This window comes from Mus pahari, chromosome 15 (genome assembly GCF_900095145.1).
Source record: "Mus pahari chromosome 15, PAHARI_EIJ_v1.1, whole genome shotgun sequence".
NCBI classification, from domain to species: Eukaryota; Metazoa; Chordata; class Mammalia; order Rodentia; family Muridae; genus Mus; species Mus pahari.
The window spans coordinates 59,525,687-59,552,652 of record NC_034604.1 but is presented as its reverse complement, the minus strand read 5'-3'; the positions used below and the strand labels follow the sequence as shown (position 1 = coordinate 59,552,652).

The following is a 26,966-nucleotide window of genomic DNA, read 5'->3' as shown; positions in this document are numbered from 1 at the left end:
AAGTTAAGAAGAGGGTTGGAGAGGTGGGTCAGCAGGTAAGGTGACCTAGGGAACTCTTTGTCCACTCCCTTGGAGAACCCCACCACTTACCATACCATAAGCTTTACAGTGGCAAGCCCGATGACCTGAGCTCAATCTCTGGGCATCTGTATGATGGAGAGAATCAATACTGCAAGTTGTCCCCTTACCTCCTCTTGTGCTCTGTGGAATACACACAGGCAAATTAAAAAAAAACAAAACAAAAAACGCAATAAAAAAATTTTGAAGACAGCACGTGGCTGGAGAGATGGCTCAGTGGTTAGGAACAGCTCTCCGGTGGCAACTCACAACTGTCTGTAACTCCAGTCCCAGGGGAATCCAAAGTCCTCTTCCGCCCTCCTCTTTACTGCGTGCACAGGGCACACAGACTTACATCCAGGTAAAGTAGAAACGGAGGAGAAAAGTTAAAAGATGAACAGGCAGGGACGGAAAGGCGAAGCCATGAGGCCGGCACACGGTGAGCCGTGAGTTTCTGGCACACCGCGTGTAGTGTGAAACACACAGCCAAAGTAGGCATGGAAACATATTGTCCAAGAGCCTCCTGGTTGTCTGGACCTAACCCTCTTTGCTTCCAGCTAGGGTCATTCTCAGGATCCAGTGTCCTGGAAGGTGACGTGGCAAATGCTGGCTAGTTAACTAACCAGGTTTTGTCCTTGTTTGTTTGGGCTTTTGGTTGGTTTGTTGTTTTGGCTTTTTTTTCGTTTGAGGTTTTTGTTTGCTTGTTTGTTTGTTTTGATGTTATGATAGAGTAGCAATACCTCATCTAGAAAATGACATTTCTGCCTCATTGGCTACCAGGAATATCGTGTCTCAAAGTCTAATGAAACCACAGTCACTGGGTTTCTGAGAAAGCTTTGCTTTCATAATACAGACCCATTTTTTCCATTTCCCTTCTTGAAAGTGGGCTGTGTTGACCAGAACCATAGCAGCCATGAACTAAAATCATGAAGCAGCCTGAATCTTGGGATTACTGTGCCTCTAGGTGTGTGTGTGTGTATGTGTGTGTGTGTGTGTGTGTGTGTGTGTGTGTGTGTGATATAAGAGAAAATTAAACTACCATACACTTTTCTAAAAAAAAAATATTCCTATAAGGAATTATTTTTTAATTTTTAAGATTTATTTCTTTCATGTGTATAGGTGTTCTGTTTGCATAGATGTCTGTAACATTGCATGCATGAAGTGCTCATGGAGGCCAGAAGAGGCTGCTGGATTGCCATAACTGGACTTACAGATGCAATGTGGGTGCCAGGACTCAAACCCTGGTCCTCTGGAAGAGGAGCCATTGCTCTTAACTAATGACCCATCTCTCCAGCCCCCAGCTCCCATCCTCTTTAAACCCCGATATTGTTTGGTTTAGTTTTGTTATATCATTTCATAACAATCTCTATTGCATAGATATAACTGACAAGCAAATTGCCACCAATCTCCAGAGAAGACCTCTGGGTGTTGATCAGAAGTACAAGGCATCAAATAAGATCCCTTTTGTGAAATAAAAGTGTAAAACCCTGAGATGATGATGGTGATGGTGATGGTGATGATGACGATGTATATGTATACATGTTCATGCCTATGTGTGCGTGTATATCTGCAATCATGTGGTATCCAGGGGTGAATGATGTCAGGACCCTTCCTCAATTGCTGTGCGCCTTTGATACAAGGTTTTCCACGTGAGCCTGAAGCTCACTCATTTGGCTCTGTTGGCTGGCCAGTAAGCTCCAGGGATCCCCAGTCTCTTCCCCCTGTGTGAATGCTGGGGACCTCTCGCTTGCATGTCAAGCTGACAGAGACATTTTCTCCAACTTCATCTGGAAAGATATATATATATATATATATATGTAACCATGCAATCAGACAGCACTCAGGAAAAGTAAGGCTGACAGTGTCAGAAAGAATTATTGTCGCTCTTGTTTCAGAAAGCTTTGAGAGGTCCCTTCAGACTACAGTACTTCCTTGGACATTGATCAGTGGCCTCTCAGGTCCCTCATGACCACGTGTCATACTTGTGGAGAAGGACGGTAGGAAGAAAAGTGGGGAATGTGGAGAGATATTTAACTGGTTCTTATTTAATTGAACTAGCCGGAAGATACAAGCAGAAGCCTCCACACTGGGTGTATTGGGGGGGGGGGGCATAGTCCATGGCTGTTGACCTCCTGTGAGCCTACTTGGAAGGAGTGAATGAATTCCCAGCCCCTGCTTGGATTACTCTCTGTTGAATACTCTGTGATGATGGAGCGTCCCTAGTGAGAACTGAAAGGGGGCGTTTTGACGTTGCAGTTGCAAATTATACCGCGCTGCCTGAGAGTCCTATTGCGTGTTAGGAGCCTCTAATCCAAGTGAAGATTGACTGAAGTACCCAGAGCAATCCACTCTACAGTGTGCGCACACACAGAGGAAAACATATCTGAAGGCTGTGGTTGCTTTCTTCCCTTTCAGACGCATCCTCTTAATCATCCTGTTAGACACAATCGTCTTGCTGTGTACACTGCTGCCCAGCGCGCTGTAGTCAGCTGTGCATGACTCCCCCCACACCCCCATACTTTCCCGGATCTTCAAGCTGGAGACCAATAGGCCTTAGTTATAAGACCGTGCAGAAGCTAGGTGGAGAAATTCCATTTCGGAAAGAAGGAGGGAGAGAGACATTCGTTATGTGTGGCTGACCACATCTTTGGCTCAGCCTTTCCCTGTTTGGTAGAATCCTATGATTTTAACAGCATAGTCTCAAAGGAGAAGCCTGAAAACTACACTTCCCAGCTGCCCTTGCAGCTTGAAACTGTCACGTGCTAGGGGTCTCACCAATCAGACACATTCAGTGCTGACTGGTTTGTGGGTGAGCGCTAGTGGAAGAGGCTTTCAGGGTTCCAGGTGCGAACCTAGGAAAAGTGACTTCTGCCAGCACAGGATGTACGGCTGCTGTCAAGAGAGAGCGAACAAGTGGCAGTCTCACTGGGGTCACTCAACCATCGGTTCCTTGCCTGTCTGCAATGCCGCTGTTAGGGAAAGCCTGGTCAGGGTCTGCAGGAGTGTTTTCTTCTTCCTATTGGAAGAGGAGGCCTTCCAAGTTTACCCTCCTTTACTGAGGTTTTAGCTGACACAACTCATCATCAATTTCGTTTTAGTTTAAATGGTTGTGGGGGGAGGGGATGTGGGTAAAGCCAAAAGAGGATACTGAGTCCCCTGCTCTGCTGTCCTTTGGCCTTGTTCCCTCGAGACCGGGTCTCATTGAACCTGGAGCTAGGCTGGCCGTCAGCAAACTCCAGCAATCCTCCCAGTTTCCTCCTCCCACAGTGATGAGGTTACACGCGTGGGTACCACCATGCTTGGCTTTTTATGTGGCACTGTGGACAAAACTCAGGTCTTTGTGCTTGTGCCACGAGCATCCTTACCCACGGAGCCATCTCTCCCAGCCCTGTGATTGAATTCTTGAGAACCAGGCCCCCAGAGAGCCCAAAGGCAGCAAGTAGGGGCGCAGCAGCAGGCAGAACACAGAAAAGATGTTCCTCACAGCTCTCGGTTTGGATAAGTTTTTGAATCAACAAGGTTCTAAAAGATACTAGAGCACGTCGCCTCTTTAATGTTTCTCTGATGAAACGGGAGAGAGAGAATTTTTTTTTAAGATTTCAGATGCGATTTTTTTTTTCTTAAACGAAGAAAGTCTGAACCATATGGCAACAAGTTTCAAAATCTGTTCATGTGCAAATGTCACGATAAAAATGGGGCTGGGGAGGGTGCATGGACAGCCAGGCCACATTCTTCGAAAACAGGAAATCTCCTGAATTCTTCTTTTCTGTTTTAAGGGGAAGCTGAGTGAATCTGGCCTGGTGAACTACTCCCCCTCTCAAAAACGAGCAAATAAACAAAAACAAACAGTATTGCTTGCTACATATGCTGAAAGGAGGTTTAAGATGGAGTGACCCAGCCCGGCGTGGTGGTGCACGCCTTTAATCCCANCACTCTGGAGGCAGAGGCAGGCAGATTTCTGAGTTCGAGGCCAGCCTGGTCTACAGAGTGAGTTCCAGGACAGCCAGGGCTATACAGAGAATCCCTGTCTCCAAAAACAAAACAGAACAAAACAAAACAAAAAAAAAAAAAAAAAAAAAAAAAAAAAAAAAAAAAAAAAAAAAAAAAAAAGAAAGAAAGAAAAAAGAAAAAAAGATGGAGTGACCCAGAAAACACGTGTTTGGATTCCAGTTCCATTTACCATGTAACCTTGGGAAAGTCACCTGACCTCTGTGATCCTTTGTCTCCCCATCTGGTATCGGTTTGGGGTTTTTTTGTTTTGTTTTTTTTTGTTTCGTTTTTTCAGCTCATGGGACCATCCTGAGGAATATATCAAGACACGTGGTTGAACAGGGTAAGGACTGAGGATGAAGAAATGCAGCCTCCTTCACCAGCCCAGCCCATCTGATGACATTAATCACCCCAAGTGTTTACCAAGTGGCCCTCAAAGATGCCAGCCGGTGACTCCCCCTGCCTTAATCAGTGGCCACAAATGTCTATTGACAAGACGTTTTCTGACATACTATCTTTTCATTTGGAGTGGAAATAAGAAGGACAAGTTGCCCTTTGGACAGCGTGATCACGGAAGCTTTTTATTGTGAATGGTAGCAGATTGGAGCCCTGAATCCAATCAACAAAAAACCTAGCTGGAAAAAGCGTTCATTGGAAAGCTCTTTCCGAGTAGTGCATGGTTCACAGAAACGAGTTCAAACCAGAAGTCGCTGCTCGAAAGTTTGCGAGTTTAGTTGCGGGTGAAAGATAAGGAGAATAGTTAAGTAAATTGCACAAAGGAAATCTTGTCGATGGTCCAGTAGAGTCAGCGTTTGCAGAAGGCAGTCTCTGAAGGGTTTTGTTTTGCTCCTTGGAAGCCGCCCTTGTCGTTGTCCCTTCAGCTGGCAGTTCTTTCCTTCCCCTTGAGAACCTGGAGCAGAGAGTCTACCAACTTAAAGACACATATATTAGAAATAGTTACACACATGTACCAGTGATGGGGAAATCCAATGGTCACAGTAAACCCACTCCCAGCAGCCCAGAAGCATCCCTTGGCAGAAAGACAAACTCCCTGGTCAATTCCCAAATCTTCTGCCTTGGAAACTCTGGTGAGGAGCCCTGTGTCCTGCCTTCACAAGTCTTCTAGAAGATTCTAAACACAGTAGAGAAGCATTCACGCTCCTGAGAAATAAAGTAACTTCCACCATCTCTCAACTGGGTGGGTGGGGTTGTCCAGTCTGCTAAACGTGTCTTCTTGATCTAATTCCTTGGGTGTGTTTTAACCGTTTTTGAAAGTTGAAGGTTTTATTGATTATTAGAATAGAGCTGAGGAAGGAGTCAAGGGTACTACGAAATGCAATGCTACCTCCCCTCCCCTCCGCCTCTGCCCCTCCCCCACCATTGTGCTTCAGCAAAGGTGGGGTTTTTTTGTTTGTTTTTTGTTTTTTGAATCATGCACTACAACTGAACCAGGAAATGATAGCAGATGATTGAGGAGTTTCTTTGAGTCTCCACCCAAATTCTAAGTTTATTATCATTTGCTTCCTGTGGCTTCTGCTCAAAATTTCACCAAGTATGAAGGGGGGAGAAAAAAAAAATTAGTTACAGGTCTTAAAAACTTTGTTCTCTTTCAGCAACTTTTGCCCAAAGAGGTAAAAGTAGATCTTATTATTTTTAACCCAGACAAGAGTTTATTACTCTTCCCAACTTTCTCTGGCAATTTAGTTCCCCTGCTTCCGGCCTGGTCACTTGTATCTAATAAGGGAAGTAGTGCTATTCTTAGGCAAATGGTACCTGCTCTGCAGCTTGGCTGTGTGCAGCCGATGCTAATGAGCCCTGGGCTGCGGATGGATTCCCACACAAGCCAATTAGCTTCTCCTTCCTTCCTCAGAACCAAGACTGCAACCCCAAGACTGCCAGTGCGGAGATTTCTCCATCTCTTCCCCCAACTGACCCAGCAGCCATAAAAGAAGTCAGCTGAGGGATGAGGAGGGACCCCACTCCTCAAATCCCAGTACCTCAAAATGTTGAGTTGAAAGTTTTAGCTCAACTCAAGGAAGAGAAAGCCAAGCAAAACGGGAAGGGAGAGAAAACGGGGCCAGCAGACAGAGATGCTATGGTGGTCTCAGTCTTCCTGCACAGAAGTTACTAGGGTCACTGCAGGGTTATTAGTTATTCTTGAGTTCTGTTGTTTTCTATATGAAACTCTCTTAGAGCTGCTCTGATTTCTTTTCTGTTACTATGATAAACTATCCTAAGTGTTATGGCTAATCTTGTAGGTCAACTTGACCTACCTGGGGAGAGGAACCTTCAGTTGAGGACTTGCCTCCATCAGAATGACCCTGGGGCATGTGGGAGAGGGTCTTTTCTTGATTGCTAATTCATGTCATGGGGAAACCCTAGGCAAGCAGGCCTGGGCTGTGTGAGAGAAGTTGCTGAACATGAGCCTGGAAGCAAGCCAGTAGAGCTGTGCCCTCCTCCATGGTCTCTTCATCAATTCCTGAGTCCAGATTCCTGCCTTGGTTTCTCCCGATGATGGACTATGACCTTTAAGTCAAATAAACCCCTCCCTTCCTTTTTCCAAGTTTCTTTTGATCATGATATTTCTCAAAGTTACAAAAATCAAACTAGTATACTGGAAGAAAAAAAATCCCAACTTGGGGAGAGAAAAGGTATATTTTAGCTCACAATCCCAGGTTACGGTTCGTCATGGGAAAGAAATTAAGCTGGTCATATCATGCCCATAGTCAGAGCAGAGAGAAACAAATGCTTGCCTGCTTGTGTTCACCCTGATTTCTCCACTCACTGTTCAAGACCCCTTCCTAGGGGATGGTGGCACCCACAGTGGGCTGGGTTTTCCCAAATATATCAGCCTAATCAGTATAATCACTCATAGATATGCCTACAGACCACATTAGACTCTTTTGCAGGTAATTCTGGGTTGTCTCAAGTTAACAATTAAATCTCACCATCACAGAAAATGTTCAAACATTAAGAAAAAACCCTTTCTATTTAAGTGATTTAATGAGACAATAAGAAGGATCCCTTTAAAATGAAGACAAAAGCTGCACATGATGGTGCATGTCTGTAAACTCAGCTCCATGGGAGGCTTGGCTGATGGAAGATCACCAGCGCAGATCAGCACTGCCTGAACTGCATAGCAAGACAAGAGAGAGGGAGAGAGAGAGAGAGAGAGAGAGAGAGAGAGAGAGAGAGAGAGAGAGAGAGAGAGGCAAACCTACATATCCATTTCCTTCCAGAACAGCCTCTAGAAGTTCATCCCTAACCCCTTTGTTCATGGCTACAAATAAAAGGAAAAGACAATGGTGGCAGAGCTATTACTGGGATCTATATTACAATAACTTCCTTCACTGACTCTCAGAACAGTACGTGACCATGTCCAAGATTATGGGCTAGGCCCTGGACCTGACCTGAACCCTAATCTGTGCTATCAAAATCATGGGATAGAAGCTCCATTATTTTCAGGATCCCATTAAAAGATTGGAGAAAAGGGAGTGGGTAAAAGAAAGATGAACATTAACTTGAACAAGCCTGGCCATTCTTGCTGGCAAAGCTCTGGGGCCTGTCTGCTATGATCCAGTAGTTACAGCCAGTACACATTCCCACACACCACTCTGAATTAAGTAAACATCTTTGCCATCAAAACATAGGAAATGCTCAGCTTCTAACTACAGCTCTGGGCGCGTTGGCAAGAGGACTTGGTGTTTTATGGCTGCAGTGAGCGAGGACAGCATGTGTGGAGAGTTTTTAATTTTAAGCCGAGTCCTTCAGCCTCCGAAAGCTCCTGCAACTGATTCTCGTGGTTCTCAGCAAGATTATTAAACTCCTCTCTGACACTGGGAGATATACTGATTTCTAATAGGCCAGATCTCTCAGCACTCTTTCTCCTTTGAATAAGATCATTATAAGACGGTGTCAGTTTTCACGATGACATATTTTCACTGGGGGGGGGGAATGTCCAAAGCGAGATAAGCAGTAAACTGTTCTGTGAAGACTAAACTCACTTTTACATTTGTTTTTCACAGTTCTGGAAACTGTATCCAAGAGAATAAGACCAGTGTGCGCAATCGCTAATTATTTAACTTGAGGTGGAATGAAATGGGATAATAGGCTTTTAAACTTGGGGAAAGAAAACAACACGTAAAAGGAGATATCAGAAAGCAAGGCCTGAATACACACACACACACACACACACACACACATATATACATATATATTCATTTATATATTATATATATATATATATATATATATATATATATATATATATATATATATATAATTAGTGTAAGAAGTATTGTCCATTTTAAAGCAGCCGCTTTCCACGAGTGCCCCTTCAATCTATCCCATAATATTGCCACACGGAGACCTCTGTGAAGCTACCCTTTCATAATCCTTCAAAGGTTTAAATATTCTGCTGACTATGGGACATTTGGGGCCCTTGGAAAAGGACTTTAGTTTTTAAGGAGTTCAATGATTGGCAGAGCCAAGTTCAGCAGATAAAGCAACTGCATCTGGATACTGCTATTTGCTTAGGAAAAGGAAGCACTGTGGGAGCCTGAGAGATGGTCCATCAGTTAAGAGCACTGACTTCTCTTCCAGAAGACCCATATAGAGGCTCACAACCATCTGTAACTCCAGTTCCAGGGGATCCAACACCCCCTCGTGACCTACAAGAGCATCAGGCACACCAATAGTGTACAAGTATATAGGCCAGACAAACACCTCAAATATAAACATATCTTTCGTTAATTTTTAAAGAAAATTGAGCACTGGGCATGAATAAAACAGTTGTATGTGTCCTTTTATGAATGAGTTACAAAGCCAATGCATTTTGATGCTTGTAGAAGTTTATCTTTGAGATTGCTAGGGTAGTGATTTTTTTTTTTTTTATTCTTCAAATAAATAGGAACCACACTTATTAAATGTCCACTCCACAAAAGCATTTGATCAAGAAAAACACGACCAATTGGGGCTGAGAAGTCAGTTACAAGTTCACAGTACCCTCAGAGCAGTCCTTTGACAAAAAAAGAAGCTGACCACCTAACACCCGCAACCTCAACTGGATTGCCAGGAGAGATTCACCCAGAGCTCTGAGTACCATTGGTACTGATTTCTTCATAGGCTGATTTGATCTAGATTTCTCTTCTGAAGAAAAGCCACTGAAGGCTTTCTCTCTAGGAGTTTTGTGCAACAAAAGAGCTTTTACTTTGCATTTAACATCAAAAATTCCCGCAGATATGGGGAAAGTCAAAGAGAAAACATCCCTCCAGAAAGGTTAGCCCTAACCCTCAGTAAGGGCCATCAAAGAGCTAACCAGCAGGGAAGAGTGAAACAGAGGGGAGGTGTCTCTGAGCTCTGTGAATGACAAGCAGTATTATCCATCTCCAGGAACAGAGCCAAGCAAGGCCACCTTCTCCAACCTGCATCCCATGTATTAGCTGGGTACCATTCTCTGGAAGGGGACCTGAAGGGCAATACTGTCCCAGGCAGATGGAACTCAGGCTATTGCTCTGATACCATCAATGAGAAGTGTTGTGATTCAGTTTGCTCAACCTCAAAAGGCAGGGGCTGGGGCTCTACTGAGTAGCAGGGCATACTCTTAGCATGTATGCGGCACTGGGCTCATTTTCAGCATCGAATAAACAGTATATAGAGTAGCAGAGGCTCTCACCTGATGGGGGGGAAGGGGGTGTCAAAGGGAGTAATTTCCTTATCTTACTAGTTGGAATACAGGGTTGGTCACACAGCTGAAGAGCTCAGAGGGCATCCCCTGAGCTGAGTTATAGGCTAGTGTAAGCTGCATGATGTGGGTGCTGAGAACCGAACTTGGGTCCTTTGCAAGAGCAGTATGCACTCTTAGTCACTGCGCCATCCCTCCAGGTCCACATCACTGCTTTTTAAGGAAGGCGATATTGACTTTGCTCCACGGTTTCAAAGGCTTCTGTCCATCATGAAAGGGCGTGGCAGAGCAAAAGCGATTCACCTCAGGGTGCCCAGGGAGTAGGAGGAACGGAAGTAGGAGGGACGGAAGTAGGAGGGACGGAAGTAGGAAGGCCTCCACCCTGGCATCATTATTTACTTTTGTCTTTTACTGGACTTGTGTTAAAAATTAGTGATGATCACCTCACGTTCAGCTGCCTTGCTTCCCATAAAACCCAGTCTCACTTATTCGCTACCTTTGCATCTATCTGACCATTACCACTTTGGTATTCTTAGATACTAGTAAGTCAGTTTTCTTCAGCAATACTCACTGATTTTTGAATATTGGAATGCAACTCAAATTATTCAATCTTGGAATAAATAAAAAGCACAACGTTGAATAGATAGATAGATAGATAGATAGATAGATAGATAGATAGATATTTCCTTTGAAAAAAATAGATATCTTTCTTCCTCTACTGCATATCAAAAATTAATACATCTGTAAACCCACAAGAATTTACTTGAATACTGTCTGTGGGCTCACTATCAAAATATCCCAGTGAGAAGTCAGGCGTGATGGCACACACCTATAATCCTAAACCCTGCAGAGGTTTAGGCAGGACAATCTCCAGTTAGAGGCCAGTAAGTGTTACAAAAATTCTCATGAAGACCATAATCGCTGCTTCAAGTGATCATGGTTACTAATAAAATTCCTAAACTGAACTTTGGAACCCAGGTTTTTATACTAAGACAAAAAAACTATTATATCAAAAGAAAAGATAGCCTGGAATAATAGTTTGTTTAGCATAAATGGGTGTTGGCCTAGTGTAACAACTGAATGTCTTCATGCCATGGTTAATCTACATCGCCAACTTGACAGGAGCTAGAATCACTTAGGGGACACATCTCTGTGGGTGGGGATGACCCGCCCTGAATGTGGGTGGCACCACCCCACAAGATGGGGTCCTGGAGGGACTGAAAAGAGAGGAGACAGTGAACAGAACAGCAACATTTATCTCTCTGTGACAAATGGCCCCACCTCACCTTCCTCGGTGAAATGGACTGTGTCTTCAGACTGTGAGCCGCAATAAATCCACCTTTTCTTACATTGCTTTTGGTTAGGTATTTTGTACAGCGATGGGAAAGGTGACCAGTACAGGTCATAATCACTTTACGTTCCTCTGATCAACACCCCTGCCCCCTGAACTCTTTCTGAATACCCCCCACCCCCCATCTGAAGCCTGTTTGTTTCACCTTAGCGTTTTGAACATCGTTAAAGTAGCTGCTGTCCTCGGGATCCCAAGTAGGCTGGAGACTGAGAGGCAGATGCTGAGGTGGCTGGTGGCTTCGGTTCCCAGCGGCTTCTAGGAGGTCCAGCAAATTTCTGCCAGTTTCTTCCCAGCGGATGTATCCCCTCAGCTGCTCCTTCAGGCCATCTCTCTCAGCCGCATACAGGGACGGAGATTCATCTGTACTCTTTTTCCCCATTAAGTGTCCTGTGAACGCAGAACAAACCTGGGATGCTACATATCCAACTGAGGGGTATGGACGGAGCAACTGAAGCGGAGACCTGTGCAGTGGGCCTGGTTGCCCAGTAAATGCAGAATAAACGGTGTTATTTTACTATTAAGAGTTGGTCTATACACAACACACGGACTCTACTATCATTTCAAAAGGTGTAGTGAACTGAATCAAATTCAGATCTGCATGTGACTCGGGGGCCCTGGATTTTGCTACTAACTTCTACAACCTAGCTGGGTGACCTCAGACAAGTGCTGTAGCTCCCCAAGCTTCAGTGTTATCAACTATGAAAGGAACAGGCCAAGGCAAATCGCATCTAAGAAAGCTTCCTAGTGTACAGTCCTATCAATTCTGCGTGGCCAGCTGAATTGCAGAATCCCGGCGTCTTCCACCACCAATTTCAAGTTTCTGCTGAAAATAAAAGTCTTGATGTGTTTCTTTGTATGATTTTTTTTAAATGTCGCCTTTCTCTTATCTGTAATACAATTGTACCAAAGGAATCTTTCATTTAAACTTCCTCTGAATTTTAGCTGAAATTGAATCTAGAAAACCTCACCTAGAAGTGATGGTGGGTTAAGAGTGTAATGAAAAACCAGTTGAAAAACAAGTTCTGACGGATATTCAACAGCCACATCAATTCGAGGGTTTCTTTTGGATCTCTGAGAATCTCTCAGTAGTCCTAAGCACGTGTGTCTGCCTTACAAATTAATTAGTTAGTTAATCCTATGAAGGAGGCCAAAGTTGTAAAACATAGGGATATTCATGTGACTAACCCCATTTCTGCATTCTTTCTTTTTAAAAAAACTGTGTGTGTACATGTGTGTATGCATGTGTATATGTGTGTGCACGTGTGTGCATGTATGTGTATATACATGTGCATGTTTGTGTACAGGTATGTATGAGTGTACATGTGTATGTGTGTGCATGCATGTGTGTGTGCATGTATGCATATGTGTTCATGTGTGTGCTCAAAGGCTGCATGTGTGTATTCGTGTGTGTATTCGTGTGTGTGTGTGTGTGTGTGTGTGTGTGGTTTACACTGCAGGGCAGAGGGAAACCTGTGGGAGTTGGTTTCCTTCTTCTATCATGTGGGTTCCAAGATTTGAACTTAGCTCTTCCAGCTTGGTGGCAGTGCAGATCCCACATCCACATATTTTTGGTTTGTTTGTTTTTGAGACTGGGTCTCACCATGTAGTCCCAGCTAGCCTCAAACTCACTGAGATCTGCCTCCTTCTGCCTACTGGGGTCTGGGATTAAAGGGGAGTAAACCACACCCAGCCAGGTCCCAGTTCTGAACGCTTTCATCCTTCAAATGGACGCATGTTCTTTCTCTGCTCCCAGTTTCGCTGACATAGAGCTTTCTACTACTAATAAGCCTTTGGTGCTTTTGAGTTAAGGTCTCATGGTTCCAGCCCTAACTGGCGTTGGACACAGTCAAGGAAACGTTGCAGGAATAGAACTTGAATGACTCTCTATGCCTTGAAATGGAAAGGGACCCTTTGCAGAGACACTATTCACCCTCTTTATGACTGGCTTGTGAGCTGCAATTGGCAGTTTGCAGAATGGTCGAGTGTGAACTCTTCCATTTGATTGACATCAGAGTACAGTGGTGAAATGAGACTTATCGAAACCTCCTAGACATAAGCAAAGGTTCTACAATTATAACAAGGCTAGAGTCCAGTCTCTACTACACTACACTGTTTGGAGTGTCTTGTAAGTTCCCAAAGGCTGCATGTGGAGCATCACCCTGTGAACTGGAAATGAAAATATGATTTACAAATAGCTAATATTCTAAAGAGGAGCAAAGAACCTTATAGCAGGGTATCAGACATCATGTGACTTGAAAAACTTACTTCTGTTAGTATTAGGCAGTCTTCAAATGAGATTTTGAGTGAGCAAGGATCACCTATCAGTGTGCCATGATATCATGTGGCTTGAAAAATTAATTGTTACTATCAGGCAGTCTTCAAGTGAGATTGCCACTCAAGTTGACTTAGAAGGGTCTTCACACTGCTTGAAGACCTTGTTAAAGACACTAACTCAAATGAAGGATTAGAGTCTTACATTGTTTCCGTCACCTACTGGGTCGACCTGGTGTCCAGCTGTCCACTACATTGCCACGAATTTGGCCCTCATGGTGATTATATTGCACAACTTCCCAGGAAAGCCGATGTGTCATCAGCTTTAGTTACATGGAGGAAATTGAATCACGATGGCTAGAAGACAGCACTGGAACCCTGATGCTCACAGTAATTACCTCAGTCACTCTTGGAATCTCTGATTCCCGGCCGTCTAGTTAGGATGTCGAAAATGAGAAAGGATTCATTGCCAATAAAGCAGTGGGGTGATGGAGATGTTTTTATGAACATCTTCATCTTGCTTGGCTGGACTATACTTGTGCACTTCGCTCTAATGGCAAAATAGATCAGCTGCGCATCCTATTACTGATTTAACACGGATCTTGGTGACATTAGACTGAAGACCAATACTTGCCTACCGGCTGCATGCTGCTCAACTGCCCACTTCTCGGCACACATATCAGTTATTACAGGAAGGGCGCCATCTATAACATCCCAGGGAAACACACATTCCCTGGGTCCTATTTCATTTTTGAGCACGTTACTGTCAACCAAATGATCATCTCCATGGCAACATGAACAAGATACCCACTTCCATTTCATCTCCTATCATCATCTGTCACACATATGTAGTAAAATAATGGACATTTCAATATAGAGAAAGGATGAGCATTTAAAAATTAACAAGCTTTGCTCTTAATGTAAAAATAAAAAAAGCTTTTGTGCCTTTAAATTGTGTGACGTTCCAATAAAGGGCAGGTTTGAAATGTAAATTAATTTCTTCAGAGTAGAAGCTAGAAAACTATCCTAATTTGAGAAAATACCTATTAAGATATAAAGTATTGTGTACTTCCAAGAAACGGTATTTATTGGGCAGAGGAGATAGCCCAGTGGTTAAACCATTTGCCAATGAGAGTGTAAGGACCAGAGTCCAGAGCCTTAGAATCCATGTAAGTGATGAGTGGGTCTGGTGGTCTGCCAATGACTCCAGCTTCAGGAAGTGTGCGCAGGCTGGCTAGCTAGACTAGCCACATCTGTGAGCTCTGGATCTAATCGAGAGACCCCGCCTCAGTGGATAAAGGGAAGGAACAATCAGGAATGGTTCTAGGCACCTCACTCCCCTACGCACACATGCAAACACGAACACACCTCCCAATGCATCACGCACACACACACACACACACACACACACGGAAATGGAAGGTGGAAAAAAATAGTCTTTATAGGCACACGCTGTAAATTTCAGTCTTTGATGTAGCCCCGCAATGAATACCAATCTGCTCCTCGTCCCGAGGTGTCGCCCAATTCAGCTTTCCAAGTCCTGCTCCACATCAAAGTGAGAGCCACAACTAGGAGCCTTCTGGGGAAGCTCAGAGAACAGTTGCTAGTTTTTGTGTTAACATCTATTTTCATGACACACACAAAACATCCCCATGAACACTAAGCCCCACAGGAGAAGTGTGGGCAGTTTTCAGGCTACGGAGTCATTTTCCAATGCTTCCCTGAACTGGAAAAAAAAAAAAAAAAAAAAAGTGGCTCTCTGAGAGAGCTGAACCAACAGTCTTCTTGTGGACCACGGCAGAGGTTTAGCCCTAGGGTGTAACTAAGTCAAGAGTGATGGCAAATGCCTGTGGTCCCAGCACTATAAGCACTGCATCAGGAGGATCACAAATTCAAAGCTAGCCTGGGCTCCATCATCAGACCTTGTCTCCAAAAAAGCCAGTATTGGGTGACGTAGCTCATAGAGCATTTGCTAGTATGGGTTCACTCCTTGCATCCCCCAAAATTCAAACAAAACAGAAGAAAAAACAGCCATGTGCTGTGTGCCTTTGGGAACTGGAAAGAATGGGGATTTTTTTTTTTTAGGATATTTTGAATTAAATTAAATCTAAATAAGTAAATTAAATTGAAATACTATTAAATCTCACATCATTCACCCTGGGTGATACACTTCTTCCAATAGCACCTACCCAAAATACACTTGTTGTTGTTGGGTTTCTTTTCTTTTCTTTTTCTTTTTTCTTTTTATCAAACACACGTGCAAGGTCTGGGTGACATGCATAGCAAGTTGGAGCACAGCCTGGGCACTTTAGGCAGTGGGGGCTGGGATTATAGCTCAGTAGAGAGGGCTTGCTTATGTACAAGCCCTACATTACACACACACACACACACACACACAGAGAGAGAGAGAGAGAGAGAGAGAGAGAGAGAGAGAGAGAGTTAATAGTATTAAACTAAGAAGAGTGCATTGGAGACTAAATGTTGACGTGATGTTTCTAGTACCACTGTGGAGGGTGATTAAGGGAAGTACCCTAAATATCCCAGGACACGCGTGCCCCCTAACTGCTTGGCCTGGACCGCACAGGTATGACACTAGGTTTGACACTAGGTATGACACTAGGTTTCTACCCACCTCTGTCGTGCTTTTAGTCTTCAAGGATTGACTGACAGGTCATGAGCTCTTCTTGGGTGAGGACAGAGAGAAGAAAGAAATGATGGAGTTTGGAGTACCAGGTCCTCACCTGTGCCCACTGACTGCTGGCTGATTCGGACAGTAGCCTTTTAATCTAGGCTCTGAGAATACCTTTCAAAAAATTACCAGCTCAAACTCTGGGTTCTTCAACACCTTTTTTTCTGCTTCTCCTGTGCCAACCTGCCCTCTAGTCCCTGTCCTGCCTCCTAGAATCCTATCACCTGTCAGAGACCACAAGTTCTTTCATTCCTGGGACTCTTAGCGAGACGTCCCGAAACTATAGTGTGGCAAGCCTCTTGGCCTCTCTGGCAAAATACAACATGGAAGTCCGGAGGCAGCGTTTCCAGCCTCATTCCTTCCCCTAGAACCTGAGACTTGGCGGAGTAATTTCCTTTCCAACATACTGTTCCCTGCTTCTAAATATCTGACTATGGGAACCACATGAGCACACACACACACACACACACACACACACACACACCTTCAAGCTCTTTAGAGAAAGCACTAGTTTCCCAGGAAATTTGAGATAGTCACAATTGACTGCAGTGGCAAAAGATCAGGAGACCTTGGACTCTGCATTTCTTGGCAGCCGTGCTTGCCTGGAGATGATGCTGGTAGCTTCGACACTCAGAGCTCCAGGTGATGCTGGGAGAATAGATGAGTGCCAAGCTGTTACCTGATACTGGCCTCCCAGTTTCAAGAAAGCTCTAAGCCTGTGTTCTTCCAAGTCTGAACCCAGTCCCACTCCTCGCCTTCTACCCACTGTGCAACCGAACCAAGAAGCCCAGAAGCCTCTGACCAGCAAACAGGACTTGTTGGCAGAAGTCAGAAGAAAAGAGGGTTGAGGGTCATGTTGTGGATCTCAGAGATGGACAAAAGCCTGGGGGTTGGGCAGCAGGGACCAGGTAAGCTTAGAAAAGCAGGCATGATCCCTGAAATCTGCCAAGACCAGGAGTGAGGGTCAGTAGAGGTGGTCTGAAGGAAAGAGTATTGCTGAGTATTTGAACGCAAGGCGAGAGGGGTGGGGAGCGCTGCACCCCGGTCCCCACACCCCGTGGTCCTCCTCAATACACCACTACAGTGTGAATTCCAGTCCACAAGCTTCTAGTCCATCAGGCTAGATTAGGAGCTGAGGTGTACTAGGGGACCTTCGTTCCCCAAAGTTGTTTGGGAGCAGACTCAAGCCAGATAGGGGAGCGGCTAGGGGAACAATAGGAGGCAGTGGGCAGGTGCAGAGGGAAGGTGAGCTGCACCTGAAGGGTTTGGGATGCCCCCAGATGCCCCAGTGAAGAGGGATGCTCACAGGTGCTAAGCAGGAAGGGTGCTAAGAGGGAAGGGGTCAGTCTGCCACCAGCGAGGGATCTATCAGGTTTCCCAAAACAAGAGAAGGTGGGATGGAGTTTGGGGGAGATCTGGATAAGTGTTTCAGTAGAAAGAAAGGAGCCAAGTCAAACTCAGCAAGCAAAATGCTGAGAGGAGGAGAGACGGGGCTCCCTCTAGCTAGTTAGACCCCTCTGAGGAGAAGAGCCCAGGGATCTCACGATCGATCGGGACACTTACCCACAGCCCAGTGACTGCCGCGCGGATACATCTTGGCCAGGACCGCGCCTCCACCTGCGCCTGTCGACACCGGGGCAGCTGGCCCCCGGGGCGCCTGGCAGAGGACCAGAGCCAACAGCAAGAGCGAGAGCTCGGAGCCGCGCATGGTCCTGGAGGGAAGCCCTCAGAGCTCTTGACTAGGCTGAGAGCGCGTTGTCCCGACGGAGCAGCGACAGGAGGACGGTTCTCAGGAGCTCTGCCACTGCCGCTTCGAGCGCCACTGCTGCAGACTCCACGCGGCCCTGGACTTTATATAAAGGAAGCCTGCGCGGGAGGGGCCGGGGGTTCTTCCACCCGGGACCTGAGCGCACTGACGTCTCTCTAGCGAGCCGTGCTCCCAGATGCCTGGCCGGGAAACTATCCATCTACAGCGAGTGATGAAAGGCTGAGTGTACCTTGACCCATCTCCCCTTTTCTCCCAGTCCCATCGGACTAATTTCTACCATCTTAGACGTCCTCTCCAACGAGATATCATGAACCCCCGCTTTGCCCCTGGTAATCCCTCCAGCAGCAGCAGCAACAGCAGCAGCAGCCTCACTTGCTCTGCCAGATGTAGGATAACAACGCAGGAGGATAACAACGCAGGAGGATGCGCTCTGAGCACAGAGCTAAAGCTAGTTTGGAGTAAACACTAGCCCCTCTGGCAGACTTACTGCTTCCGAGAAACAGGGACGGGGGGGGGGGGAACCCACTCTCCTGTGAATTTTCCTCTCCAGCAATTAACTCTGTCCCTTAGCTATTTCACACATGCAAGGCGACTGAAGAACTGTTCACTTTCTCTCTGCCCCTTCTGTTCTCACTTCTGAAGACCCTCCCCGTGCAATTCCATCAATGTTAAGGGGACACGCACCATACCAATGCGACAATAAATAGAAGCCTGTAGGATGTTGTTGCCTACGGGTTGGCTGCCAGGCGGATGCCTTGGCTGTGCCTATAATAGGTGAGGCCTGTTTCTCACCAAGGGCTGGGGAACTGCCTCACTGTTTGCGGCTTGATTGTTCCCTGTGAACATGATGTTGATACAAAATCTCCGGTCTGAGTTCCTGGCAGGATACTACATTTGTGCCTTTCTTGAGTGATCTCACACACACAACACATTGCATGGCAGTTTTCTTGGACTTGAAATATATTTTTGGGCATGTATCTGGCTCTAGGGAGGAAGAAAAAAAAATGCTGATTTTAAGATTGTTTTTAGTAGCCAGAGAAATACAGTAATACTATCCTGAGGGACTGATCCAAGGGAGAATTGAAAGGAAGGAGGGATGGGTTGGGAGAGAGAGAGAGAGAGAGAGAGAGAGAGAGAGAGAGAGAGAGAGAGAGAGCTCTATAGTAGGATCCCACCTCTCCAAGGTCCCCAGCCTCTATAGCCCATCCTCAGGCTGGCTGTGAGCTGGCATTTGGCCCTGAGCACACATAGGCTGGCTTTCTCTCAAGCACTATGCTTATCAGGGGCCTGGTCCTACTTCTCTGTGAATCAATGGAGCTCTGGATCACAGATAGGCTTGGTGAGTGAACAACTTGTCCTAGAGACGGTCAGGTGTAACGCCTTCTGCACTTCCAGAGGAGCGTCAAACCCTTTCCTCTCTGGATTAAATGCTAGCAGAAAGCCCTTTATTTGAGAACTTTGCTTTGTGTTTTGAGTGTCTTGTTCCAGTGGCACAATGTTCAAGACTATGTAGCCATTGAGAAGAGCTAAGGCCTGGGTGGCTTTCAAAGGTTGGGCCTGATACTGGGTGTGGCCTGTCCACTTCACACTCCACCTCACGAGAGCAGTCTTACTCCTCACTCTCACCTCTGTGAACTCCAACATGCCTTGCCCTCCATGCTGGACAGAGAGCATGTGAAAACACGAGCCCTGGTAAACCTTTCTGTTGAGCCTGCTGGTCCTGGAGACACAAAGTTAGCCAACACAGACCTTGTAAGTGATGTTTTCCTGACAACACAGAGGAAAAACTTTGGTGCACCGTCCAAACACTAGTGCACAAAAGCACAGCTCTTTTGTGACTCAGGATGCCCTACTGCTCCTGTGTCTCTTGCATGGCTGGAGGCACGCAGGCCCCTCTTTCACCTCAGCTCTTACACTGAATACCCCAGCCCACAGACCTTCTGCCACCGAAAGCCGTGTGGTTAGGTTTGCCTCCTGCTCAGGCAATGATGGGGTCAGCCCTGTTCGTGACCGAATCTTTCTCAGCCCGCAAAGGAAGGACTCAGAAGATGAGAGGGGACACAGTGTCCTGCAGGCATAAGAGATGGGTCAGTCTCCTTACCAGAAAGACAATGGCTTATTGTCAGGTAGAAGCTGGAGCTGTCCCACATCCGATTCAGATCTATGAACAAGCCTCCGTAGATCCTGACTGTGTGGGGTTTCTTGAATGCTTTTGAAAGTCATCCCAGGGGCTGGTGAGATGGCTCAGTGGGTAAGAGCACCCGACTGCTCTCCTGAAGGTACGGAGTTCAAATCCCAGCAACCACATGGTGGCTCATAGCCATCTGTAACAAGATCTGACTCCCTCTTCTGGAGTGTCTGAAGACAGCTACAGTGTACTTACATATAAATAAATAAATAAATAAATAAATAAATAAATAAATAAATAAATAAATAAAATAAAAAATAAAATAAAATAAAAAAGAAAGTCATCCCAGGGTCTGCCTTTTAGAAATAATTAACCCACTGCAAAGCTAAACTCCTGTGAGAAAGCTCTCACCAGGCAATGGATGGTCCCTGTGAATTTGATGTTGTTTTGCTTTGCCTCTGTCCTGGGAAGTTGTTCCACATGCATCTGTAGGAGACAGGAGTCAGGTTTTCCTCTATTCTCTCTAACGTAGGGAGACCTAAAGTGTGCATCCTTGAGATCCTGCACCCGCATACATTGATTCGGGTACCTGTTACGGAGAATGTCTCCTGACTCACTTACTTCTGCATCTCTTAGACAAAAGTCCACAGCAGCAACAACCTGAAGGAGAAAAGACTTGGTTGGCTCAGAGCTTCTCAGATTTCTGTCCATCATGGTAGGAAAAGCAGCTCATCACCCTCCTAGTGGGCCGGAGAGCAGAGAGACGTGGGATACTGGCCTTTGACTGACTTTTTCTATCCCCTCCCCCTTCATTCTCTCTGGCACTGTCCTCCAGGGATGCTCAAAGGTGTAGACAGTGACAACGAACTATCCTATCGGATGGAAGAAAAAGGTCAACTGAACTAAATGCAATTCACTGCTACCAATGACTTCCGTGCAGACACTGGCTGTTAATTCTATTGCAGAGAGGTAGCAAGTGTTGATCACTGAACCATACCTGAGGAGCACCGTCCCTGTCCACATGGCCTGGGTGGCAGTTGCCAATGGGGGGGAGAGGGGGGAAGCAAATGGACCCACTTTCCTTCTATATGGACTGAGGTGTAACCGGTCTCTTTTGCTCACATCAGTCAGCTACATACATGGTCACCAGCAACAGCAACGAACGCTGGGGCTTGAAGTCTTGATGGTGACGCACCGGCCCTGATGGCATCACTACGGGGGGCAGAGGAAGTCTGACAGGCAGCTAAGAACTTCAGGGATCAGGGTGGCTAAGGCACTCGGAGAGCATTACAAACTATTCTATAAATTACGACTGAATCCTACAGAGCTGGCCAGCAGGAAACTGTCCTGGAGAGACAGAGTGGAATTCTAGCCTACACCCTCTCTGCTCCGTAGTTCCTGTCCCTTGGGGGTTCTCCTGTTACCACCGTGGGCAGCACGCCTTACATTTAGGGCTGCTGTTGGCTACACGGGAGCACTTTCTATTGAACCCTGGCCCCCTTCCATCCAGCAACATTCCATTTGATGCTGGTTTGTTTGTTTGTTTGTTTGTTTGTTTGTTTGTTTTGGTGGTGCTGAAATGATTCATGGGAGAAAAATTACAGATCATTATACTTATTAAACCAATGAAGAATATAAGGTATCCTTTATTTTGCCCAGTAACTGAGAGTGGGCAAGCTCCTTCGAAAGAAAGAGTATTGGTACTAAAGTCCAAGGGGTACAGCATTTTTTAAAGGCAAACCCCACAATGACATCAGTGTTAGACAAGGGTTTGAATAACCTTTTGGCATTTGTTTTAACAGAACATAGTAATCATTTTGGTTACAATGTAACAACTTATTTTCATTTATGCCTTTATATGAAAAGTCCCAAGGGTGCTGCCAAGCAGCAGACACGACTGCACAGAGCTGAGAAATGTCTAAACTTGCTCCTGGGACATGTTGCCTTGAGCCTGGTATTCTATAACTTTTGGTGTGGTTAAGTCTCAGATATTTCTTCTCCGTGGTTGTTTTCTCTTATAAAGTTCAAGTTTGGGTGAGCCTTTCTACTGTGACAACATATGGTCAGGACAAAATAGCATCACCTTAATCACTTCAGTAGTAGGGGTTGAAACTAGAGTCTTGCCTATGCTAGTCAAAAGCTCTATCACTGAACTATATCTCACCTTCCTTTAAAAAAAAAAAAATTGCCAAGACAGGCTGGCCTTGAACTCATGTCCCTCCTTCCTCCACCTCATGCGCAGCTGAGATGGAAACCGTGAACCACCAGGCCTGGTAACTAATCTCTTAAACTCTAGCTATTTCCACAGATGCACTACACAAGAAACAGCACAGCCTTTAACAGCTTTCTTTGCTTCAGCAAAGCTGGTGTAACTCTGCCAGTTTCATGTGAGCCCTGTGGACTTGGATCTTGACTATGGTTTGGTTTAGGTGGCTGTGAGTATCGCTCTGTTGTAAATCACAAGTCTGGGGAGAGCTGTCTCATGGCAGAGCAAAGGTAGAACCAACAGGGGCTGCTGGAGACCACACACTGACATCTCTACCCTATGTCACCGGGAGTCACATGCAAAGTCATGTTGTGAGCGTCAGTCAAGGTATGGGGAGTATAGGCTGTTTATCATGCAGAGAGGTCAAAGATGGGGGCTAAAGCTTCATTGTGTGGCAGTGTAGAGAAAGAAATACAGAGTAACCACACAGCGCAACAAGCTGGCTAGTGGACATGTGTTTACTCACCTTAGAGCTTGCATCACTTTAGGGGACATCTAGCATTATTGTTGGGGACATCTTAGCTTCTCTGTTTGAGATGGCTAAGGCCACATCCCTAAAGCATGCAATTACCCTTGATCTTAGCCAAAAGGCTGAGAAGCGATTATATGCCTTTTTATATACATAAGATTTCAAGCCAGCTTGCGCCTTATAAAGTTCTGCTCCAAGAATGCTTGGCTGGATGGCATGATTTGAAGCCTACTAAGGAGAATGACCTTAAGCTGACCTTAAGCCATGCACACGCTAACTGCTAATGAAGAGTTTGCAGGTCGGTCTTGCTATAGGAAGACGCTCCAAGATTCCCAGGCTCAAGTCACAGCAGAATATGAAGCTGAGAAGGAGTCAGAGGAAGTTGAGGGCTTGGGGCTCAATCTCACTCCAAGTCCCATTTACCTTTGCCAGTTAGGGGTTATGGTGTCGCCTCAGGCCATTCACTGAGCTGGAGTTTCAGAGTCTTTTGGGTTTTTTTGTTTTTGTTTTTGTTTTTTTTGTGGGTTTTTCGAGACAGGGTTTCTCTGTATAGCTCTGGCTGTCCTGGAACTCACTTTGTAGACCAGGCTGGCCTCGAACTCAGAAATTCACCTGCCTCTGCCTCCCAAGTGCTGGGATTAAAGGCGTGTGCCACCACGCCCGGCTGGAGTTTCAGAGTCTTTATCTGTAAGTGAGCTGGAATACCTCCCTCTCTGTGGTGTCAGGGGACCCAACTGAGAGCCCACGAATCTACTGACAGCTGCTTAGGTTTTGTAATTAGCAGGACAGTATTATCTCTAGGGCAAGCTGATTTCTGGGTTAGCTTAGGTTTCAAGATGGAGTAATCTCCTTCTTCAGTGTCTATCCCAGTGTCAAATGCTATGTGAGCTCCTGAGATGGTGACTCTACTAGAAACAATTGCCATTTGGTGGCTGTTACAAATATAAGGGGCTGGTGTGGCTATCTGTGTGTGTGCTTATATAATCTCCCAGCTATCCTATGAGGCCAGGGCTATTCATTGCACGTCACAAATGAGGAAAGAGAGGCTCAGAAAGGCTAAAGAATTTGTCCATTACCTAGACAGCAACCAGCAAAGCCAGGAGCCATCCCCGGCTCCGTCTGCTCCTCCGACTCTTGAGTGTTAGAGATCTGGCAGAAACAGGCTCCGTTGTAGCTTGTTGTGGGATTTGGCAAATTTCACCACCCAGAAGACATAAAAAGAATTATGAAAGATAATTTTAGAAGTGACATGGGGGTAAATTTTAGAAGCTGTTGGGGAAATTTTTGCCACAAACCCCTCCGTTTTGCTTATTTTGCACTGTTCTAAACACGCAATGCATACACATTGCCTACCTCTGTGCATGTGTGTGAGTGTGTGTGTGTGTGTGTGTGTGTGTGTGTGCAGTAGTAGGTGGAAGTGGTGGGAAGAGAAAATTTGCTTTTTTGAGAATAACAGACTCATAGTTCTGGCAACAATAAGGATGGCCAGAGTCCCAAAATATAGTCCAAAGGGGAAAATATGTTTCCGAGCTTCATCAACTTCAAAGTCTTACCACACTGTCCTCTGGAGTTCTGGGCAGGTCTCATACATTCACTAATTAACTTCCTCCATCTTCTGAATTACCAGACAGATTGGAGTGGGGGGGGGGTTACCTGGAGCCAAGCTTGTAGCTCGCCTAAGCCAGGTTTTCTCAGCCTTGGCATTGTGTGCGGTGAGAGCCGGATGGTTCTTCGTGGTGGGAGTCGTCCTGTGCATTGTAGGATTTGAGCAGCAGCCCAGCCTCTGCTCGCTGAATGCCAACAGCCCCCATGGTTGTGATCATCCATAGGTCTTCAAGTATTGTACAGTGTCCCCCGGTTGGGACCTGTTACTCAGTAAGTACTCATCCTCTGCAACTCCATCTCCACTGAGTGCTCCTGGTGCCCATCACTGGATCTGTCCAGGACTAGAGAAGTAATTTCTCAGAGTTGGAGAAGCCCGAATTGAGAAGAGTGTCCCTTAGAGGGAGTCTTTCAGAGTCTTCCGTGTCTCTTCATATTCCTCTGGTACACAGGCATGTTCTGCCCTTTCCTTCTGTCACTGAGGCAGGGTCTTAAGTACTTACAAACATCTCCTCCGGACTACATACACCTTACCCCGTCAACAGCTCCTCACTAGAATGATGGCTTCTCCCCATCCCCATTCCATCTCTGCTGAACACCTTTCCAATGCAGTTTCTTTTCTCCTTTAAGTGAGGGAAGATATTAGACGGGAACATTGGGAATGACTACAAGCTCCTGGTCCCTTCATTCATTTCCAGAGGGAAGTGAACAGCGGCCTACACATGGATCTGGTGAACAAGAAAAATACCTTTCCAGAACCTTCCACATTTACTTATGTCAGTAAACCTCTGGTCAAGAGGCCCCAGCCTGGGAATAGAAGGAAGGTCATTGTGTATTCTGGGTCAACCCTACCTGGAAGGCTGTGAAGCCTCAGAGGTAATGACCACACCTCAGCTAACTAAGATAATCATTACTGAGGTGACCTTGACGTTGAGTTGGGTAGGTGATGCCTTGAAGAGTACGGGTGGGACCATGCTAGGACTGAGCAACTCTGGTCCTCTTTGTTTTTTTGTTTTGTTTTGTTTTGTTTTGTTTTTCTTTCTGGGACCCCCTTCTGCAGACAAGGCTCTGAAACCACTTCACAGAGCCTTTGTTAAGAAAGCTGACCACACAACCACAAAACATGATTACCCCTTCAGTCTCGCCCTCCTGATGGCCAGCTTCTCCAGCTCGAGTCTCACAACTGAGGCCGAGTTAAGTTGCAAAGCAAGTTTTATAGCAAGTTCCCAATGACAAAATTATTCAGAAAAAATCTCTGAAATGCTATTAGTTGAATCTGATTTGACTTATTAAATCAAGAGACATCTATCCATCTCCCTTGCCCTCCTTCTTGATGGCGCCTAGCACTTGATGGCACCCAGGAGTTCAGACCAGTATATTGTATTATAGCAGAAATGAGGGTATCTGGAAGGGCCAAGAATATGCAAGCCCTTCATGCAGGGCCCCTGGGGAGGTTCCAAAAGCTCTGAGCCCAGCTGCTAGGGCCTCATCATGGTGTGTGAACAGGCTTCCACCCAACCCACTTGCCGTGGTGGTGCAGCGAGTAAGGCCAATGCAAACAACCTATTAGAAAGCAGCTTAAAACCAGCCCTAGCCAACACGATGTGGCAATAGTTGCACAGTCCTTCCCATTAGCACTAGAATTTTTATTTATATGTGTGCATATGTGTAGGGCTGTAGGTGTGACCATGTGTATGTATGTGTGTATGGAGGCCAGAGGACAATCTTGGGAGTCACTACTCAGACATGATCTGTGCCCTCCCCCCTTTTTGAGGCAGGGTTCCTTACTAACCAGCAACTTTCCAAGTAGGGTAGGGTGGCTGTTTGGGTGACTACATGGCTCCTCTGTCTCCTCCTTCCCCAATCCTGGAATTATAAGCATGCACCATCATACCTGTCACACACACCCCCATACTCCCCACACACACACACAAGGGTCCTGGGAATCAAACTCAGATGCTCATGCTTACATCATAAGTACTTTACCAATACCGCTATCTCCTTGGCCCCAACATTGGAATTTTAACTCAAGTTCAAACCAGTGTTGGTCCTCTTGAGGTTCACAGTAATGTGACCCACTTCCGTTGTCACCTGAGACAAAGCAGGGACACCTACAGGTACCCAGAGCATTGCTTAGGAATGGGGGAGGTTTACTGAATTCTGTGAAACTTGGAGTTAGTCGCCTTCGGATGGCAAATATCATTTATGGTAGATTAGGAATTGCTTTGGTGCCTCATTTAATAATGAGGGATATAGTCCCTTTCTTAGACAAGGCTCATAAGCTGTAAGTCTATGTTAATGAGAGGGCCACTGACATTAGAGTCTCCTAGTAGTGAAATCCACTCCTCTTCAATACTAAACTTTGAAGAGACAACTTACACATGCATGAGCTAGAAGATCACTGCTCTGTCTAGTTTCAATTGTTATCTTTCTGAGTTATTCCAGGTTCCCAAGAGAATCAGTAGCCGCGGGTAGAGGATGGCTCAGAGGTTGTGAGCACTGGTTGCTCTCCCAGAGAAGCCAAGTTCAGTTCTCAGCACAAACGTGGCAATTAACCACCTCCATCACCAGGGGATCCAATGCCCTCTCCTGGTCTCTGCATGTACGGTGGGCATACGCATGGTGTACAGATATGCATATGAGGAAGATGTTCATATGAATAAAATAAAAATAAATATTTTTTTAAAAAAGA

The 26,966-nt window shown here is 45.7% G+C and overlaps 1 protein-coding gene and 1 long non-coding RNA gene across 3 annotated transcripts; one reads left to right on the top strand and one right to left on the bottom strand.

Moving 5' to 3' along the window:
- Positions 1-302: 302 nt before the first annotated feature.
- On the top strand, positions 303-26,966 carry LOC110333492. The gene is made up of 3 exons (XR_002381078.1): positions 303-418; positions 24,973-25,150; positions 26,720-26,966. It is a non-coding gene; the product is annotated as an uncharacterized LOC110333492 (long non-coding RNA).
- On the bottom strand, positions 4,599-17,870 carry Grp (gastrin releasing peptide). Of its 2 annotated transcripts, XM_029547185.1 has the most exons (4): positions 17,605-17,831; positions 11,233-11,468; positions 6,591-6,600; positions 4,620-4,978 (listed from the first exon to the last, which is right to left on the bottom strand). In XM_029547185.1, the coding sequence occupies exons 1-4, from the start codon at positions 17,747-17,749 to the stop codon at positions 4,743-4,745; spliced, it is 627 nt and encodes a 208-aa protein (XP_029403045.1). In that variant the 5' UTR covers positions 17,750-17,831; the 3' UTR covers positions 4,620-4,742. The 2 variants fall into 2 exon arrangements, with proteins under 2 accessions (XP_021070712.1, XP_029403045.1); XM_021215053.1 differs by lacking the exon at positions 6,591-6,600 and having other exon boundaries at positions 4,599-4,978; positions 11,227-11,468; positions 17,605-17,870.